The sequence below is a fragment of the Haliaeetus leucocephalus genome, unplaced genomic scaffold (assembly GCF_000737465.1).
Source record: "Haliaeetus leucocephalus isolate CR32 unplaced genomic scaffold, Haliaeetus_leucocephalus-4.0 Scaffold1, whole genome shotgun sequence".
Taxonomy (NCBI): Eukaryota; Metazoa; Chordata; class Aves; order Accipitriformes; family Accipitridae; genus Haliaeetus; species Haliaeetus leucocephalus.
In genome coordinates, this window is record NW_010972437.1 from 7,950,571 (window position 1) to 7,967,204 (window position 16,634).

General features: G+C 37.5%; 1 protein-coding gene across 1 annotated transcript in view; it reads left to right on the forward strand.

Moving 5' to 3' along the window:
- The first annotated feature begins 221 nt into the window (after positions 1 to 221).
- The window catches only part of CERKL (ceramide kinase-like), a 60,616-nt gene continuing 44,203 nt past the window's right edge, over positions 222 to 16,634 (forward strand). Inside the window, exon 1 of the mRNA XM_010569276.1 lies at positions 222 to 300. Within this exon, the coding sequence (XP_010567578.1) occupies positions 222 to 300 (79 nt within the window). The remainder of the gene's footprint in view (positions 301 to 16,634) is intronic.

Below are 16,634 nucleotides of genomic sequence, written 5' to 3' on the forward strand. Positions count from 1 at the left end.
GAGCGGGCGGCGGGGCCGCCCGGGGCCGGCTGGCCTTCCCGCGGCGCTGCGAGGGAAAGGGCAGCTGGGGCTGGGCCTCTCCGGGCAGGGCGGTGGGGAGTCGCCTTAAAACCGGATTACAGTAAACTGGTTCAAGTCGGTGCTGTCAGGCGTGTCTCCTCCCTTCAAGGTTATGCTGGCGATTAAAAAAAACAGCAAACCAACAAATTGGTCATAACACAATGAGCGTCTCGCGTCTGAACCGGCTCTTCCTCGGGAAGAGACTTTACTTCTCGGCCGGTGACACGAAAAGGACGAAATGTAAGAGATGGTGTTTTATGGCTTCTTAGCCCCAGGCAGAACAGTGAGAGGCTTTGATTTTGTTTCTGCTGCGTCAGCTTTTCTCGGCTTACTCTCTTTGACAGGTACATAAACTGGAGCGCGTACAGGTGGGTATGGTTTTGTGAGACGTGCCTGAGTTTTGTGATGAGGCTTCTGTGGCAGGTTGTCTTTGCCCTGGGCTTCTCCGATAAAGCAGCGTGCTGTGAGAAAGTGCTGTTATAAAGGATTTGATCAAGTGAAACAAACTATACACAAAAGTTTTAGAAGAAAAGGAATGCTCCTGAAACTTATCCAAATAGTCTTTTTTCTCCAAGAAACTGTGGAATCGTAAACTTACTTTCAAAACTACACACGCACTCTTAAAAGTGCTTGTTTACTGCTGTGACCTCCCACTGCTTATGTGAAGGAGAAATCAGTTGCGTTCAGGAATGCAGAGTTTCCAGATAGCACGGTTGCCTTCTTGTATGGCACAGTTAGCTTGTCGAGGCCTGAAATACAAGGTTTATTTTAGTGTAATTTTGGACAGAACTTAAAACCTCATATCAGTAAGATCCAACAGCCATAAACTCCGCATACAGAGAAACAAAGTTTCTTCCACATACCAGTTTTTCCATGTTATGATCATCTGTTTCTCTTCAAGGTAGTCTGTATGCTGCAGAGGCTGGAGTGGTGTGGAAGCCTGTGATTCCAGCGCTGCTGCTGCTGCTGCAGAGAAATACTCAGATGCTCACAGCTGAAGCTGTTATGCTTCATTTCATGTAACCATGTTGGGATATGTCCTGGTTTCAGCTGGGATGTAGTTAGCTGTCTTCCTAGTAGCTGGTACAGTGCTATGTTTTGAGTTCAGTATGTGAAGAATGTTGATAACACTGATGTTTTCAGTTGTTGCTCAGTAGTGTTTAGACTATAGTCAAGGATTTTTCAGCTTCTCATGCCCAGCCAGGGCACCTGACCCAAACTGGCCAACGGTGTATTCCATACCATGTGACGTCCCATCCAGTTTAGGAACTGGGAAGTGGGGGGCAGGGATTCGCCGCTCGGGGACTGGCTGGGTGTCGGTCGGCAGGTGGTGAGCAATTGCCCTGCGCATCATTTGTACATTTCAATCCTTTTATTACTACTGTTGTCATTTTATTAGCGTTATCATTATTAGTTTCTTCTTTTCTGTTCTATTAAATCGTTCTTATCTCAACCCAGGAGTTTTAGTTCTTTTCCTGATTTTCTCCCCCCTCCCACTGGATGGGGGGGAGTGAGTGAGCGGCTGCGTGGTGCTTAGTTGCTGGCTGGGGTTAAACCACGACAGGATACCAGAGCTACTGAAATCAAACTAATATGGTGTGATGCACAGCTATTGACTCTTATCCTCTCAATAGTGTAACTATGTTAATGCAGTGTTGTGCTTGGACTTAGATACCTGCTTTTCAGCAGGACCGTTGAGTTCTGATGAGGGCCACGCTCACGTGTGTATAGTCCTTCTTGTGGAGCCAGTCCGAGTGCCTTAGTAACGCCATTACACAATGCTGTAGCCTCGCTTCATTCCCTTTGGGATTAACTACAGGTCTCTGCGTACGTGATCTGAAGTGTGTTTTAGTAATTACTTAGTTCTGTGCGCAGTGCTCTAATTTGATTGTCACTTTATGTTCTGGCTACTTTAACATAGCTTGAATTGCCATATATCAGGAACTAGGGTCTACGATTGTCTTTTAATTGTCACCATTGAAGGATTTTAAGGTACACTCAGGAAGAATGAATTTTGCTGTGTATTGCTCCATGCTTCCAGGGATGGGAATATATTCTGGGTTTTTTGTTTGTTGTTTTTTTTTTTTTCCTAGGAAAAATCCACCCTCTTAAGTTGCTACTTTGTATAAGATCTTTTCATCCTTAGATTACTCATGCAGACATTGGGAGCTTTTCTGTCTTCGCTCCTGAGAGGTAACAAAGTACACGGTGCTTAAAGTCAGGCATATTGCAGATGGCAGAACTTCAGGAGTCTTATGGAAAGCAGCACGGACAAGTTGGTGTCAATTATATCAGGATTTGGGCTTTTACTGCACATATATTAAATATATGCCAGTACTTACTCTGTCTCTGACAATTCAGTTTTGTACTATGTAGCATTGACCTGCTGAATAGTTTTGTTTCTGAGAAGCTCTTAATGTCCTACTTCTTTACTAGCTTCAGTGGAAAAGGAAGTGGTATCTTCCAGTCCTGAAGTCTGTGGTAGGCTATGAGTTTTTACTATAGGATTTCCAAATTCTTTTATGTCAAGTACTGACATTAAAGATAAAGGGGGTTTCAGTTCCTCTGTCGGTATAGATGCCACTGCTAAGTCATCTGTGGCTGTTCCAGGCTCTCTTTGAGAATGAAATACTCTTAAAAGGAAATTATTAGGTTGTTTCTGAGACCATTCTATCCTTCTAGCCCTGTTGTGATGGGAACACAACTGTCTACCTGAGCAGTGTTCAGAAGAATGCTTGTGACTCCTTCCTTTGGGCCAGCGTGGCTCTACGTGTGCCCGCCTGTGACTGCAGACAAGCTGAGCAGGAGCTGAAAATTTCACCATGTAGGGCTCGTTGCCCTTGCAGGGATGAATCCAGCAAAAGTCTTGTCTGTTTTTCCTTCCATCTCAGATAGAGTGGGTCAGGATGGTTTTAACCTCTGCAGGTGGAGAGGTCAAATACAGATTTTGGAGCTTGAATGTTTTTTCTCTCCTGCATTTGTGGATCCCCGTAGCAATTGCCCTGGGGTGTTGCAAAAGTGGGACCCGTACTGGTGCTGGGATGAGCTGTCTGTGTTACGGTCTCATTTGGTGTGACAGACGTACAGCAGTGCAGTGCTCGGGTCAAGCTGTCAGCAGGTACAGGAGATGGTCAATGGCTGTCTGGACAAGTCTATTCCACTGAGATTTGGCTTAAGCATGCTTTCTCCATCTTTATAATGTAGTTTGCCTTAGGCTCTAAGAGGTCAGGTCAGGTCTTTGCAATTTGCCACTGATGCTAAAAGTCTCCTGCTTGGACTTGTATGTAGTAATTCTTCCTATTTTAGTAAAAGACTTTTCTTCTATGGCAGTCACTCCAGTCTGTCAAATCAGAGAACTAGCAGGTAGTTGCTTTCTCCCCTTTCCCCTAACCTCCCATCCCCAATAGTTCCCTAAAAGTATTCCTGTCTTGTTGAAGTCATCATTTGTCATCTGCATTTCTGCAGTTCCCATCATATGTTCTTAAATGTTGTAGCTCGTGCAGCCTTGGCTCCTTCAGCTTCTAAATAGAACTCAAGGCTCCAGCTTAAAGTTCCTAAGCAGGTAACATCTGCTGTGCCTGGACTTGATCAGGTCACGCTCATGTATGCATAGTTCTGCGCCATGGCACTGTTTCTGTGGAGCTTTTGGCAGTGTGATTATGAGGCAAACTTCCTTTTTTACTCTCTCTCTAATTTCTGCAGCTTCTGTCTCCTAGAGCTTTTTGGCTACCTGTGCTTTTGATGGCTTCCTTTGCTGTTCACTCTCCAGACCTTATAGTAAGCTCCCCAGCAACCTCTTCTCCCCTCTTAAATAAGCATGACCCAGTATGAGTTTTATGTGTTCTCTATTATAACAAAGCTTTGGGCAGAAGTAAGGCCTGGGCAGGCAACTGGATGTGGAGCCTGAGGGAGCGAATGTGTCAAGTGGGAATGTGGGCAGCGCGAGGCATGGCTCGGCTGCCCCCTCCGTAACGCTGCAATTACAGCATGGCTATGCAGCTCGGCTGAGCCTTTTCTTCTCAGCAGAGCCAGATACCCTCTGACCCATAGCTGGTTGCTTGCTTTTAACAATGCAGTGGGCATTGCGATGAGAAGTAGAGCTCACAGTAGCTACTAGTTTTTTTCTCTAACTTCTTTCTATGTGGCTTTCCTATGCTATAAATATAATCACAGAAACTAAGAAAAAACAAGACTTCTCTCTCTGTATTAATAATCCAACTTTAAACTGTAGAGCTTCTCATTTTGGATGCTGCTTCAAAATCATAGCAGAAAAAGCTGCCTTAAGTACAGGTTTGAATATTATATGTGGTTTTTGGATGTTCCCAGAAGATAATACAAATGACTGAATAGTGGAAAAAAAAAAATTACTTACATTTAAGAACAAATGCTCAGAATGGATTTTTTTTTTTTTTTGGTGTGGCTAAAGTTTAAAAGCTGATGAAATTTAGGGGAATAGCAGCAGTGTATGTGGGAATCGTTTGCATATTAGAACAGTTACAGTACAAATAGTGTCAGTTCAGTTGTCGTACGCTGTTCTTCCAATGTGGCTTGGTTTTTGCTGCTGAATGAGAACTTTAATCCTGATATTTCTTCGAAGCCTTCAGCATCTTTTTAAAGATTGCCATAGAATTTCCTGATTTACAAGAATTGCAATTTTTCAGCAGATTTCTGTCAGATAGGAAATGGGACAAGACTGGCACTTGCTCAGTGTTTTACTGGTATGTGAAGTCCAGAGGCTTTTGATCATTATAAAAAACTTTCAAAGTGTAGTTTCTTGTGTGTGTGGTTTACTTGACTGAAGGGTATATGAAGTTGTTCTCTCAGGCTGACAGCATGTAGCCTGGACTGAGTATTTCGATAATAATTTAGATGAAACTTGCTTTTTAGATATAAGTAATTGAACATAATATTCTACAGTAATTGAGCAATAAGAAAGTAAGATCTCTGGAACAATCCAGCGGCTAATCTATTATTGAATATCTATTTTTATAATGAAGTAAAAAAGATCAACATGTTGTTTAAGTATACTATACTTCTAGATAGTATACTATAGTTCTTGTTGATATTCTTCTAAAATGTAGATTTATAAATACACTACATAAGTGCAGCAATAAGGAAAAAAAATCACTGCTGTATTGCAACAATGAAAGAGTTAGCAATAAAAGATTTAAAATTAATTCTGAGTGCATAGTGGCCTGCTGCCAAGGCTATTTAGGAACAGATGTGGCTGAAATAGATACCAATAGTCTGTTTGGGATCTCTAAAGTAAGACATCTGTCAGTCTATCGGTCAGTGAGGAATAATGGAAATGGGAACTGGCTGTTACAAAATGTGAATTACTGAAGTTCCATGTTGGTCAAATTCAAAGCTTTTCATGCTACTGCTGATGTGGAGAGAACATAATTTCTCTAAGTGGCTTATCTACTGTCCAAATAGGAAAACTGTTTTTAAGGAAGAGACATAAAAAAAATAATATAAAGTTTAACTGAGAGTGAGAGGTACGTCTATCGCATTAATATATGGCATTAAGAAGTAAATTGGAGGGAGAAAGCATTCAGTTTTAAACAATCCCGTGGTGTCTGAACTTGTAAGACACTCAAATCTTTTTCAAGGAAGTCCATAAAATTAATGTCTTTTAGGTAAATGCTGCATGAAACTGCAAAATAAATTATTAATTTATAACTTTTTGTGAAAAATTAAACATATTTAATGAAATAAAGTATACTGATTAAATGTCTCTTAAAATTTATTTATTTGAGACAACTTCTAGATGTAGTGTCTTGATTCTCTGCATGTCTTTTATCCTTTGTCAGCAGATTAGTTCGTGGCTACGTGTCTATGGAACAATATACATTGTTTCATGCTTTCTGGTGTTTTTCTTGTTTTTCACATGTTTATGCAGCTCTCTGCTTATGTTGAAAGGGATTAACATACACTGGGCATCCAATAGCAGCTTTTGTATATACTTTAATTCTCTACCTCCAGAGAGAGAGATCAGGTATTTAAATCTTTGTTCCAGAAAATAAGTTTCTATGCTAGGTCTTGTAAATTGTATTTGGGTGTGTTTGGGTTCACGTCCATGTTAAGCTGCACAAGTGTTAGTGAGTTGGATTCTGATGGTACATGAATTTGAAATAGCAGGACTTATTTAGCTTTCACACAGAGTAATAACTCTTCTTCATGGCCTTTTCCTTTTAATGCAAAACTATTTCAATTGGTGATGTTGTGGTTTGTGTTTATCTTAAAGCTGTTGTACGCCATAAACCGGCAAGTTTTAGACTTTCCTAAAGGTGATGGGTTTTGCTTTTGTGGTTGTTTTGTTGGTTGTTTTTTCCTAGTTTCTCCTGTTGCACTATGTAATAATTAGGCCTTGCTGTCTACTGTTGTTATAGATAAGGTGACGTCTGCTTTATTCATCTCCTCCACCTGCCTGGCGAGCGAGGGACAGCGGCTGGCTGGGTGCTTGGTGTATTATGCATCATCAGGCAGTTGGCACACCAGGAACAAGCCAGATGTAGCTGGTGCTGGTTTTTGGCTGCTGAGCAGGCCAGTTGAAGAAAGATAGGTTGGAATCAAGGAGAAATTGAGAATACTGTGGTGGGGGTGAGCGGATACATTAAGGGAGTGTAAGGGTTTTGGTGAAGTGCCATATGGGCGTGAGAGGGATTTGTGGGTGCCGTGGAGAGGAATATTAGTGAACAGAGGGGAAACTGAAGCTGTTGCTGGGCAGACAGGAAGACACGTGGGGCAGTGCTATAGCGCATGAGGTATGCTTGATACAGGGTAGGGAAATCACGGGAAAGTCAGAGGAGACGTGATAAGTTGGTGAGGTAAAGAGAGGTACAATGCAAATTCATTTAAAAAAAAATTAAAGTTATCAAACTTCCATAACTTTCCTGTTCACAGAATAATTGCCAACTCTTTTGACTATGCTTTCTGTGCAAAGGTGTGTAAGAGTAAATTGATGGTCTTGCTTATATAGAATGATAGAAAGAATCCAAAAGTATATATTAAAAATACAGTTGGTATACTAACCAATCTTTGATGTCCATGCTAGTGCTACTTTCATGTCCATGATACTGTTGTAGGGCTGAGTCCCTTCCTCAGTGTAAATTAATGTTCTTTTTAAATAATTAAAAACAGTATGCAGTCAAATCCCTTATCTAAGCATAAATCTTGTATCTCAGTTTCTGAGTTGTCCTGTTCTTCAGCCTTTGAGAAACATGTTTGGTTTTTTTTTTTTTGTTACCTCTCTTTTATATTCTAGATGCTGTTGTAATCTTTTCTTGGTTGTCATTTTAACATATCATCCCTGAATTTGTATCCTTCCACTATGCATCTTTGTGTCTTTTCTGTTGCATCAAACGTTGCCAAATTTTTTGACTTTCGAGTGTAATTTATTGAAAAACATGTGGTTTCCTTCAGGCAATCTCTTACATTTAGAAGCAGTGCTCTGTAAACATTCAAGAAGCTACATAATTCCTGAAATCCTTTCCTAATTTTTTTTTTTGTAATGTCTACACGAAACAAATACAAAATCTGATTAATAGCTTGGCTACTCAGTCTGAGACTGCTGCCTACTTTCTTTGTCTGTGGGTGTTTCTCTCCTTGGACTGTGCGTAGGATGTGGTTCTGTAGCACCTTGTGTGGGATAGTTGTGGGGATCATGGTGCCTAATGGGGTCTTCTGCTGTAGTAAATCCATATAAGCTTGTTTCCATAGTTGTAACTGTTCATGGTAATAAATGGGTTAGAATTCAGAATATGATGTTCTTTTGCATTTTCTTATTTTGCATCTTGGCAAAAGACATGCTCAGATTAAGGCATTTCTATCTTTATTTTACAGTAATAAAATAGAAATAAAAATAAAGCAGGAAAGTCTGTCATCTGCTCTTGTTGGAGTCAAAATAAACAAAACTTCGATAAACAATTTTGCTTTCATAGTAGATATCTGTTTTGTTAACTATGTATGTTACAAAAGCAGCAGGTAAATAGTAGATGTTGTTGCAATTATGCAAAACCCAAGCAAATAGGTATTGGATAGAAGGAATCCCTTTTTGTTTGCTATTTCATTTAGGTATATCCAACTATATTATGCACTACCTTTAGAAGGAAGTTTTTACTTCAGTACACATAGTACTCAAAAAATACATTTATCCTTCTTATACAGTTTATGAAAAAGTCTAAATGGCTGAAAATCTGAGAACATAAACCTGAAGAATTGAGTAGTCTTTGTGTACCTTAACTTTAGTGGGTCGTGGAACTAATGTTTTCCTTTCAAGGAAATCAGTGGTCCTGGTTTTTATGACTTACGCTGTAACAGTATGCGCAGACAAAAAACCATAACGTGTTGAGTATCTGATACGTGTATTACCATATTGCCATAAGGAACTGCTATTATGTTAGACACCAACTGATTTCGTGATAGTGTTGGATTTCGCTCACATATGCTTATGTTTTTGTACAGATGATCCTTTAGGAACATCTGCTAGTTTTGTGGTGGTATCTGCTGTTTCCTTTCAAAATTTGACCTTTTTGTCATTTGCTACTGGGACTGCTATAGAATTTCATTATACTAAGATCCTTTTCTAAATTGATTCCTGTCTCATAGACATTAACTGACAATTTTTTGAGTTAATTGTGTTTCGCCATTCTCTGACATACTGCGGAGTTGAGTGCAAGTGTAAAGTTAATAAATTAACCTTTTAAAATACAATTTAATAATAATTTCTTTTTAAACCACTAACTTGAAATAAGTGACCAGAACTTCATCCTTCCAACTGTTTAGGTGGTCTTAAAAATATTTGCGTCTGCAGACTAAGTGTAAGGATGGTATTTCTCAAACTATTTCACTAGGGAAGAAGTTCTGGAACTCCTTCTTGCCATTTAGGAACCCTTCCCCCTTTAGTTGAAGTGTAGATGATATCCTTTGGACAGTGATACCAGTTTAGGATCACATCTTTAAGTGTAACTGAATAAGTGAAAATGCAAGCACAACTGAAATTCAGTTGTGTGTGTGGCACCACAACCGGCAGGGAAGTCATGACCCTGTAAATGCAACCAAAAATGGGTTCTTAGTGTGTTGGAAACCCCTCCTCTTGGGTGAATTACCAAGACATATTATAATGTCTCTTTCGCATGTAGATGTTATCTGGATAACTGGCTTTTATGTAGTTATGATGAAGAGTTGAAGACATTGGTATTTCCTATTTCTGCACTCTGACTGAACACAGAAATCCCTTTTGTAAGACTTCAGGTTTTACTAGCAAACTGTTTTGCTGTGGCCCTCTGCAGGAAAAAATGTTGTGTTGATTTTTTGTAATTTGGAAAAGTGGCTAATTATTTTGTTTCCAACGTATGATTTATGCTTGTATAGAGATAGTAGTTACTTTCACATAATACTGTTCATGGTTTTAAAAGTTAAATGTGTATTTAAGCATGCATGAGACTTAGTATTTTGAAAAAATAATTAGGCTTCTGGTATTTCTTTAGCTTCATTTATTGATAGGCACTGACATCTGGTTATACCTTTTTACTACAAACTGTATTAATTCCAAAGGTGATTTTGAAGTTAAAAGTAATTGACTTCATATTCTTCAGTGACAATGCTGCTAAAGGAAAAAACCAGTTTATTACTTTAAAATGCATTTGTGGCTTTCTTGGTTGAACCTAAATTTCTTTATGAATATGTATTTTGTTATTATCAAAGTATGCAGATTAAAAATGCACTATTGAATGAGAACATTTTGCTTCCTGTAAGGTCTCAAGGTAACAGTTTTCCTATTGCATTTCCTCATGGAGTCATAATCCCCCCCCCCAACGTAAATTCAGTGGAGCAACAAGAAATGTCCCACAAACCTGGAAGTTTTGTGATACTAGAATTACCAATATTACCAGCTACTCTTTGGAGAAGAATCAATAAGCTGTGTTTCGCACAACATCCCAATCCCCATTGTTCGGGTACAGTTATCAGAAGTGGCTCGTTTATGGTGTAGAATAGTATAAGCACAGTTTATCTTTTAGGAATGAGTTTGGTGCTCAGCAATGAGTGCATTTGTTTGAAGCCTTAAGTTGTATTTGCATCTTTATCATGCTCGTAAGTGGGAGTGTTTTCAAATGCTTTTGTAGAGATTGAGAGGGTGCTTCTGATTTTATTCCTTCCCCAAATTTTCCTAGTTTGTTTCTTTTTAAGACTGAAGAATATTCTCAGTTTATTCTTTGATAAGTGGGTATTTGATTAAAAGAATTTTTTTATGTGTGTGATTTATATTTGTCATCCTAGCTGAATATTGTAAGATATGTCAGCATAGTGTCTATTGTAAATGCCAAATATTGACTGTTATTTTATGAATGTTAGAGATTAAAGAAAACAAAAACACAGCACAAAACTCACGTCAATCTCTTTATTTATATCTAGTAATGACATCATAGCTCTTAGCAACTTTGAGATTGATGCAATAAATACGTAAGCCCTTAAGTTGCAAAACCAAGAGAATGCTTCAAGGCACACTTAATTTGGAGGTTTTGTAATATGATTGTAAGCCAAAGCATGTAGAATACGTGTAAACCACAACGCTTGATTTTTGTAAAATTGGAGCTCAGAAGCCAGAGTGAATCACAAATTACTCAAAGGATCCCAGGATAACTTGTATAAGAATTAAAAATTGTTTTTCAGGCCTACCATTGGCTTTATTTTACAAGGAATGATTAGGTTTCCTTACTAGCAGTATGGAAGCTGCTGTTTTCTCTCATGGTCTGTCAGTGGTAATAGAGGCAGATAAATATGTATATATTTATTTTTTTTTAAAGGAGATAGAAGGTGTTTAAAAAAAAAAAAGTAGGTCTGAGTTTTCATGTTAGCCTTGACGTAAGGTACCCTTTCTGTCAGAGATTTGATGAATGAAAATTCTACTTCTTATGTTTAAGATCTGTGCAACTACCTCCCTCCCTGGCTTCTTATTTAGTTGTAGATGTAGGAATACATTAAAACTCTGACAAAAACCCCGTACAGTAACTTGGTTTACCTCACAGTTCTCTAATCTAGCATGTGGCTGTTTCTTGCCTGTGTGTTGCAATTTTAAACAAATGGTCAGTTCATGAACAGAATTCAATGCTGAACTCTGAATTTCCTGGCTTTTGTCTATTTAGGCTATGAAAGATGATAGTTACTTAGATGCTTTTCAGTGTGGAGTAGTTGCCGTAGTTGTCAGTTTATTTGAACTGTGACAATATATCTCTTCTGTCAGTCCCTACACTCAAGTGAATATAGGAAAGGATGCTTTCCGAAGCTCAGAAAATGCAAAGCAACAGATGTTATGTACTGCACAATTATGTGTATCCTGGAAACACATCTTTACACAGTGCAGACAGTCTTGGAAAAACAAAATTTGGCATACAAATGATCAAGTTAAGGGTAACAACACTAAATTCTTGTGACTAAATATAATGCTGTTTTGCAGATACTGTTCTGAGTTTGAGTAATTAAATGCTCATCGTTCTATTAAAATCCCCTATTTGACAGATGCTTAAAAATTATCTTTGTATTTATATTTTTCTTTATTGTTTTAGTACAGTATAGTAGAAATAGAATAAGTATTCTCACTTAAAAATAATGTTGTAGGAAAATGGCTTTTAAAAAAGCCTATGTTATTCTAACTTAAGTGAAAATTCTTGTAAATAAATTGCTAAAAGGAAATAGGAAAAATTTCGAGATAACTTGCTGGCTTTCTGTGTGAAAACAGCACATCTTTGCCTGGCTGATCTGTTGACTGTTCTGAAGATGGTTCAAAATGAGATTGCTCCTTTCCAAGTCCTCTCCCTGGTACACTGTTTGTTGCAGGGCCTTTTGGAGACTCGCCAAACAGGTCTGTCAAGAAAGGTACTGAAAGATTTCATACTTGGATGGTTTTGGGCTTCCCAAAGGCCTGCTCTGTCACATCTGTGTAGTGTAACTGGGGGTGAAGTAATTAGTTAGGGATCAAAATTATCATAGCACCAGTGAATAATACACTGTTAGATGGCTATAGATGGTGGTAACTCATGTTGACGTCAAACTTTGAACAAAGTTTGAATGGTTTCATTTAGTAAATTCTGCAGCTGACACGTTCCAGGGTAAACCTAAATATATTGCTATGTTACAATAATAGGGAGAAGATCATATACAGATATCTATTTTTGACTTGGTATTATTTTTATTAAAGGAAAATGAATGCTTCTGGTTATTTCATGTGAAATGTAATGTTTCTTGGTCACTTGACTGCAACACACTCATTAAACAAGGCTGTGACTACGAATATCCTCCAGATCCTTTTTTGTTCATAGATCTTTTGTGACGGAGGAGTAGTAATAACTATGGTTGCTTTAGAAAACAATGCTTAGCAGAAGAGAGTACCTGATAAATGTTTGTAGTTTTCTTTTTTTTTTTTTTTAACTGTAGTACAAACAAAAATGAAATAGGGGTTTTTTATTTTGCACTTACATTTGTTGAGGAGTTAATTATTTAAAATATGATGGAAACAAGCAGGTGGTGTTTTTGAAATTTTGTCCCTAGGTCTCACTTATTTTATGGAAACCATTTGTGGAAAGTACACACAGAAATTCAGTACTGAACTTAAAATGTAATTTATACATATATGCTTCCTTGTTTTGCTTAAAGCAGCTACATCTTTACATTTGCAAGTTTAACAGTTTAGCAATATTAGTTTGTATGCAGGAGCAGACCAATAAAATGACCTTCCAGTGAAAAGAAGGCTGTTCTTAAATATGTTTATCTTTGTTTTATGTTTCTAATGTTTGTTTTCTTTGTCTAATTCATGGAGTGAAAGCTGGCTGAAAAGTTCATAGTGCCTTTGGTATATTAACAATGTGGTCTGGAAGGAGTATGGGAGAGAAAAAATGGCATGGGAGAATGCTGGGACAGAAAAGCAGAAATGTTGAATTTGTTTGTTTGGGGACTGTTAAAATAGAATGGAAAAGCATTTTGAGATTGTCAGTTATGTCCTACAGCACAGCTTCAGAGACATGTCCGTTTTACGGATTTGATTAGGCAATGGGACAGTGAGCCCAAGAGTTGATATAAGTAAGCATAGTGTAATGTATTGATCTTGTATTTGAATGCCATCAACTTGGGATCCTGATCAGAAGCTGTAGCTAGACCATTCCTAATGAATATGATCATAGGATTATTATGTGGAAAATGTCATCTGTCACTTAAATAGTTGTTGTGATTATTATGTTAAGGATCATTAGAACATAAACAGAGACTAAACCAGATGCTTGTACGATCTATAAACCAACGGTTATTTAACCATATCTTGAATACTGTGTGAAGTTCTGGTGTTCTCAAAAAAGATGATGTGGGAGTGGAGAAGGTTCAGGGGGTGACAATGATTAAAGGTAAGGAGTGGCTCATGGATGAGAGTGATGGACTAGGCCGGCACTTTTTGGTCTGAAAGGGAGGCAGCTGAGATGGGGCCTGGAGAAAGTAGATGGCAATGGCTTTCTATCTTTCAACATAAGAAATATAGTGCATCTAATAAGGCTAAGAAGAGCCAGGCTCAAAACAAAAGGAATAATCATGCAGCAAGTAAGACAACTGCAAAAATTACTTCCAAAGGATATTGTTAACGCTAAAAGATTTTGTGGATTCAGCTGGAGATGGAAGGCCTTGTGCGAGTGCTGTTAAATGTGTAGAAACTGCAGTCAGTTCAGGGTGTCCCAAATGAAAACAGGTGGGGAGTGGAAAAGTATTAGTGGAAAATAGAATAAATGCTTGCTTTATTCCTTCTCTTCTTTTAGCATCTGCTTACGGCTATGGTTTGACATAAGATACTGGGACAGATGGACTTTTGCTCTGACCTGGTATTGCTGGTCTTACGTACCAGAAACCAGTTAAATGGTATTTTATGTAAAAGCACACACATCACTAGTCTCTAACTCCATTTGTATTGGCACTACTAACCAAGCTTTCTTGGTAGAATTTGAACTTCAGTTTGCCTAGCCTTCCATTTGCAAGGTGCTTATTTTTATTGGTGGATCAATATGGTTTAAAGAATGTGTGTTCTTTGTTTCACAAAACATCAAGAGGCTAATTTTATTAAGCGTTGTTAAGAATTACAATACAGTAGCAGACTGTATAGGAAACCTGTATTTCTTAGCCATGAGTGCTTTGAAAATACTGCTCATGCGTATGTTTATAATTACTATAGTCTTGGGTTTTTTTATTTTTATTGTGGCGAAGGGAAGTTAAATTCCAAATACCATAGCTATTGTATTGTATAGGATATGAGTGTGAAACCATTACAAACCATTCCAGAAGAGTAACTGTTTTCATCAACCTCAAGATTAGGAAAAAGTGCAGCTTCAATATGCTTAGCTGGTATTTTTCCATAAATCTCTTTCAGAAGATTGCTGATGTTCACAGGGTAGAAGATGACCCTCAATGTAAAACATCCGTTCATTATGTCAACAGCTTAAAGATGTGTGCCAAAGTATCTATAGTAATTAATCCTTGAACACAGGTGATGATAATTTTCTCGCATTGGTTCACTTTAAGGCTAAATGAAAGATTATTGCCTGATTTGTAATATGTGGCTGGGCATGTGTAGAAACTCAGATTTGTTAAATTTACTTTTAAATGAGCAAGGTAAGTTTAATATTGTGACAGAGGAAAATTTAGGTAGAATAGTAACAATAATGCACATTCTGTGTGTGTGCCTGTTTGAGAGTCTGAAGATGCATCTCTGTTAGTTGCTGTATGGGTGCTTTGAATATGAAGTCCTGCCTGATCCTGCAACCATATGCAGGACCTTTATGCTGTGAGTAAAATTCTTAGGACCTGCAAGTAAAATATTTAATTCAACCTGATAGTGGTAATCCCTCTACACATACGTCCATTTGGTGTAATGCTAGCATTTAAAAGTTTGGGGGAGTAAAAATTCATGTGTAGTATGAGAGGTTTGAATTGTATCTTTGTTATCTGACATGCGTTTCTCCAACAGTGAAAACTCATCTGAAATTGTTTTTTTTTTTTTTTGTATGTTCATCAGTAGTCTTTCTGCTTGATTTTAGTACTTCTTTGTACTAGGATTAGGAATAGATATGTAAATGTGGTGTGTAGCTACAGTTACCATACTGGAGTTAAGAGGAGTAGATGGAAGATGTCAAGGAATTTGTTTAAAATAGATAGAAGACTGCTTGTTTGAGCCTATTGGTGCATGCAAGGATGCAAAGCATACATCATGGAAAATTTGGGGGTGGTTTTTTTTTGTTGGTGGTTTTTTGACGAGTAGCTCAGTTTTGAAGCAGTTGATATGCCTGTCAGAAGATAAGTAGGTTTCTGTATGTAACTTAGTATACCAATGTAGTTTGCTGTAAAAGTGAAAATTATTTCTATGCCAATAGTTAATTTTGAATTTCATGGTACTTAATGCTGAAATTTTATTCACAGAGCATTTTATGGATCCTGTATGTTCTTTAAAATGCATTAACTAATTCTATTTTATGCACTAGTTATTACACAAATCAAAAGCAAGATGAAGATTTTCAATTTTTGAGAATCTCATGAAAATTTCAAATAATGTGTTTTAAATGACTCATTAGCATTTGTTCTTATAATTCCTGAACTGTATAACAACATAAAATATTAAAACAACTCAAAGTACTGGCTTTACCTGATAATTTTTGAGTATATTTTGATTTCCAAAATAGCATTATATATAAGTTTCTTATAGTCTAATCAGATATTCCCCAGAATTTTTTTCTGGAAAACATACTGTAGAGCTGTTGATACACTTTATCACTATCTTATGTACATGGTTTGAAATTTAAATTGAAGACATTTATTTACAATTTTAGTTTTCTTTCAAAGTAAGCGTATTGCAGTGTGTATTCAACAGTTCTGCTGCTAAATGAAGTAAGCATATACTTAGCTTGCTGTGCAGATACATGGGCACAGGTGGACATCTTGGTAGTATGCACCATGCAGTGAAACACATGGCACAACACAACATGGGGCAAAGAGCACGCAGTTTGAATTAGAAGTCATTTTATGGATACCTTGTAAATTTGTGCTTGTTCATATACAGGCTGTAATTTCTAAAAAGGGTGTACATGGTTTTATATTGAACATTTGTGATACTCGCATCACTCTAATGTAGTTGTCTTTACTTTGTGGATAGAGGCAGTATTGTATGAGCCTGTTTATGTCAATATTTTAATAATTTATCTTTATAACTGCTTTTGTCTGTATTTATAGTAACATTGGCACCCTGTGTACAGAAGGTACAATCAGTGCTGAAAGGAAACTTGCATCCATCTGGAAGCAATAAACTTTTCTAAAAGACTGCACAGTGTTACTTAATCCTGTGATTTCTTACTGTGAGTGAAATTAAGGTTTGGTTCAGTTGTGTCACATCATATTGGTATCAAATCTTTCGTGAGGGCTTTGTCATAGTGTTAAGCTACAAACAAAATTTTAAAATTGGTGAAAGTCTGAGAATGTAATTTCCTCAATCACAGGATTATGCATCACTGCAAATGTAGTCAATTACATACAGTAACAATAATTGTAATACC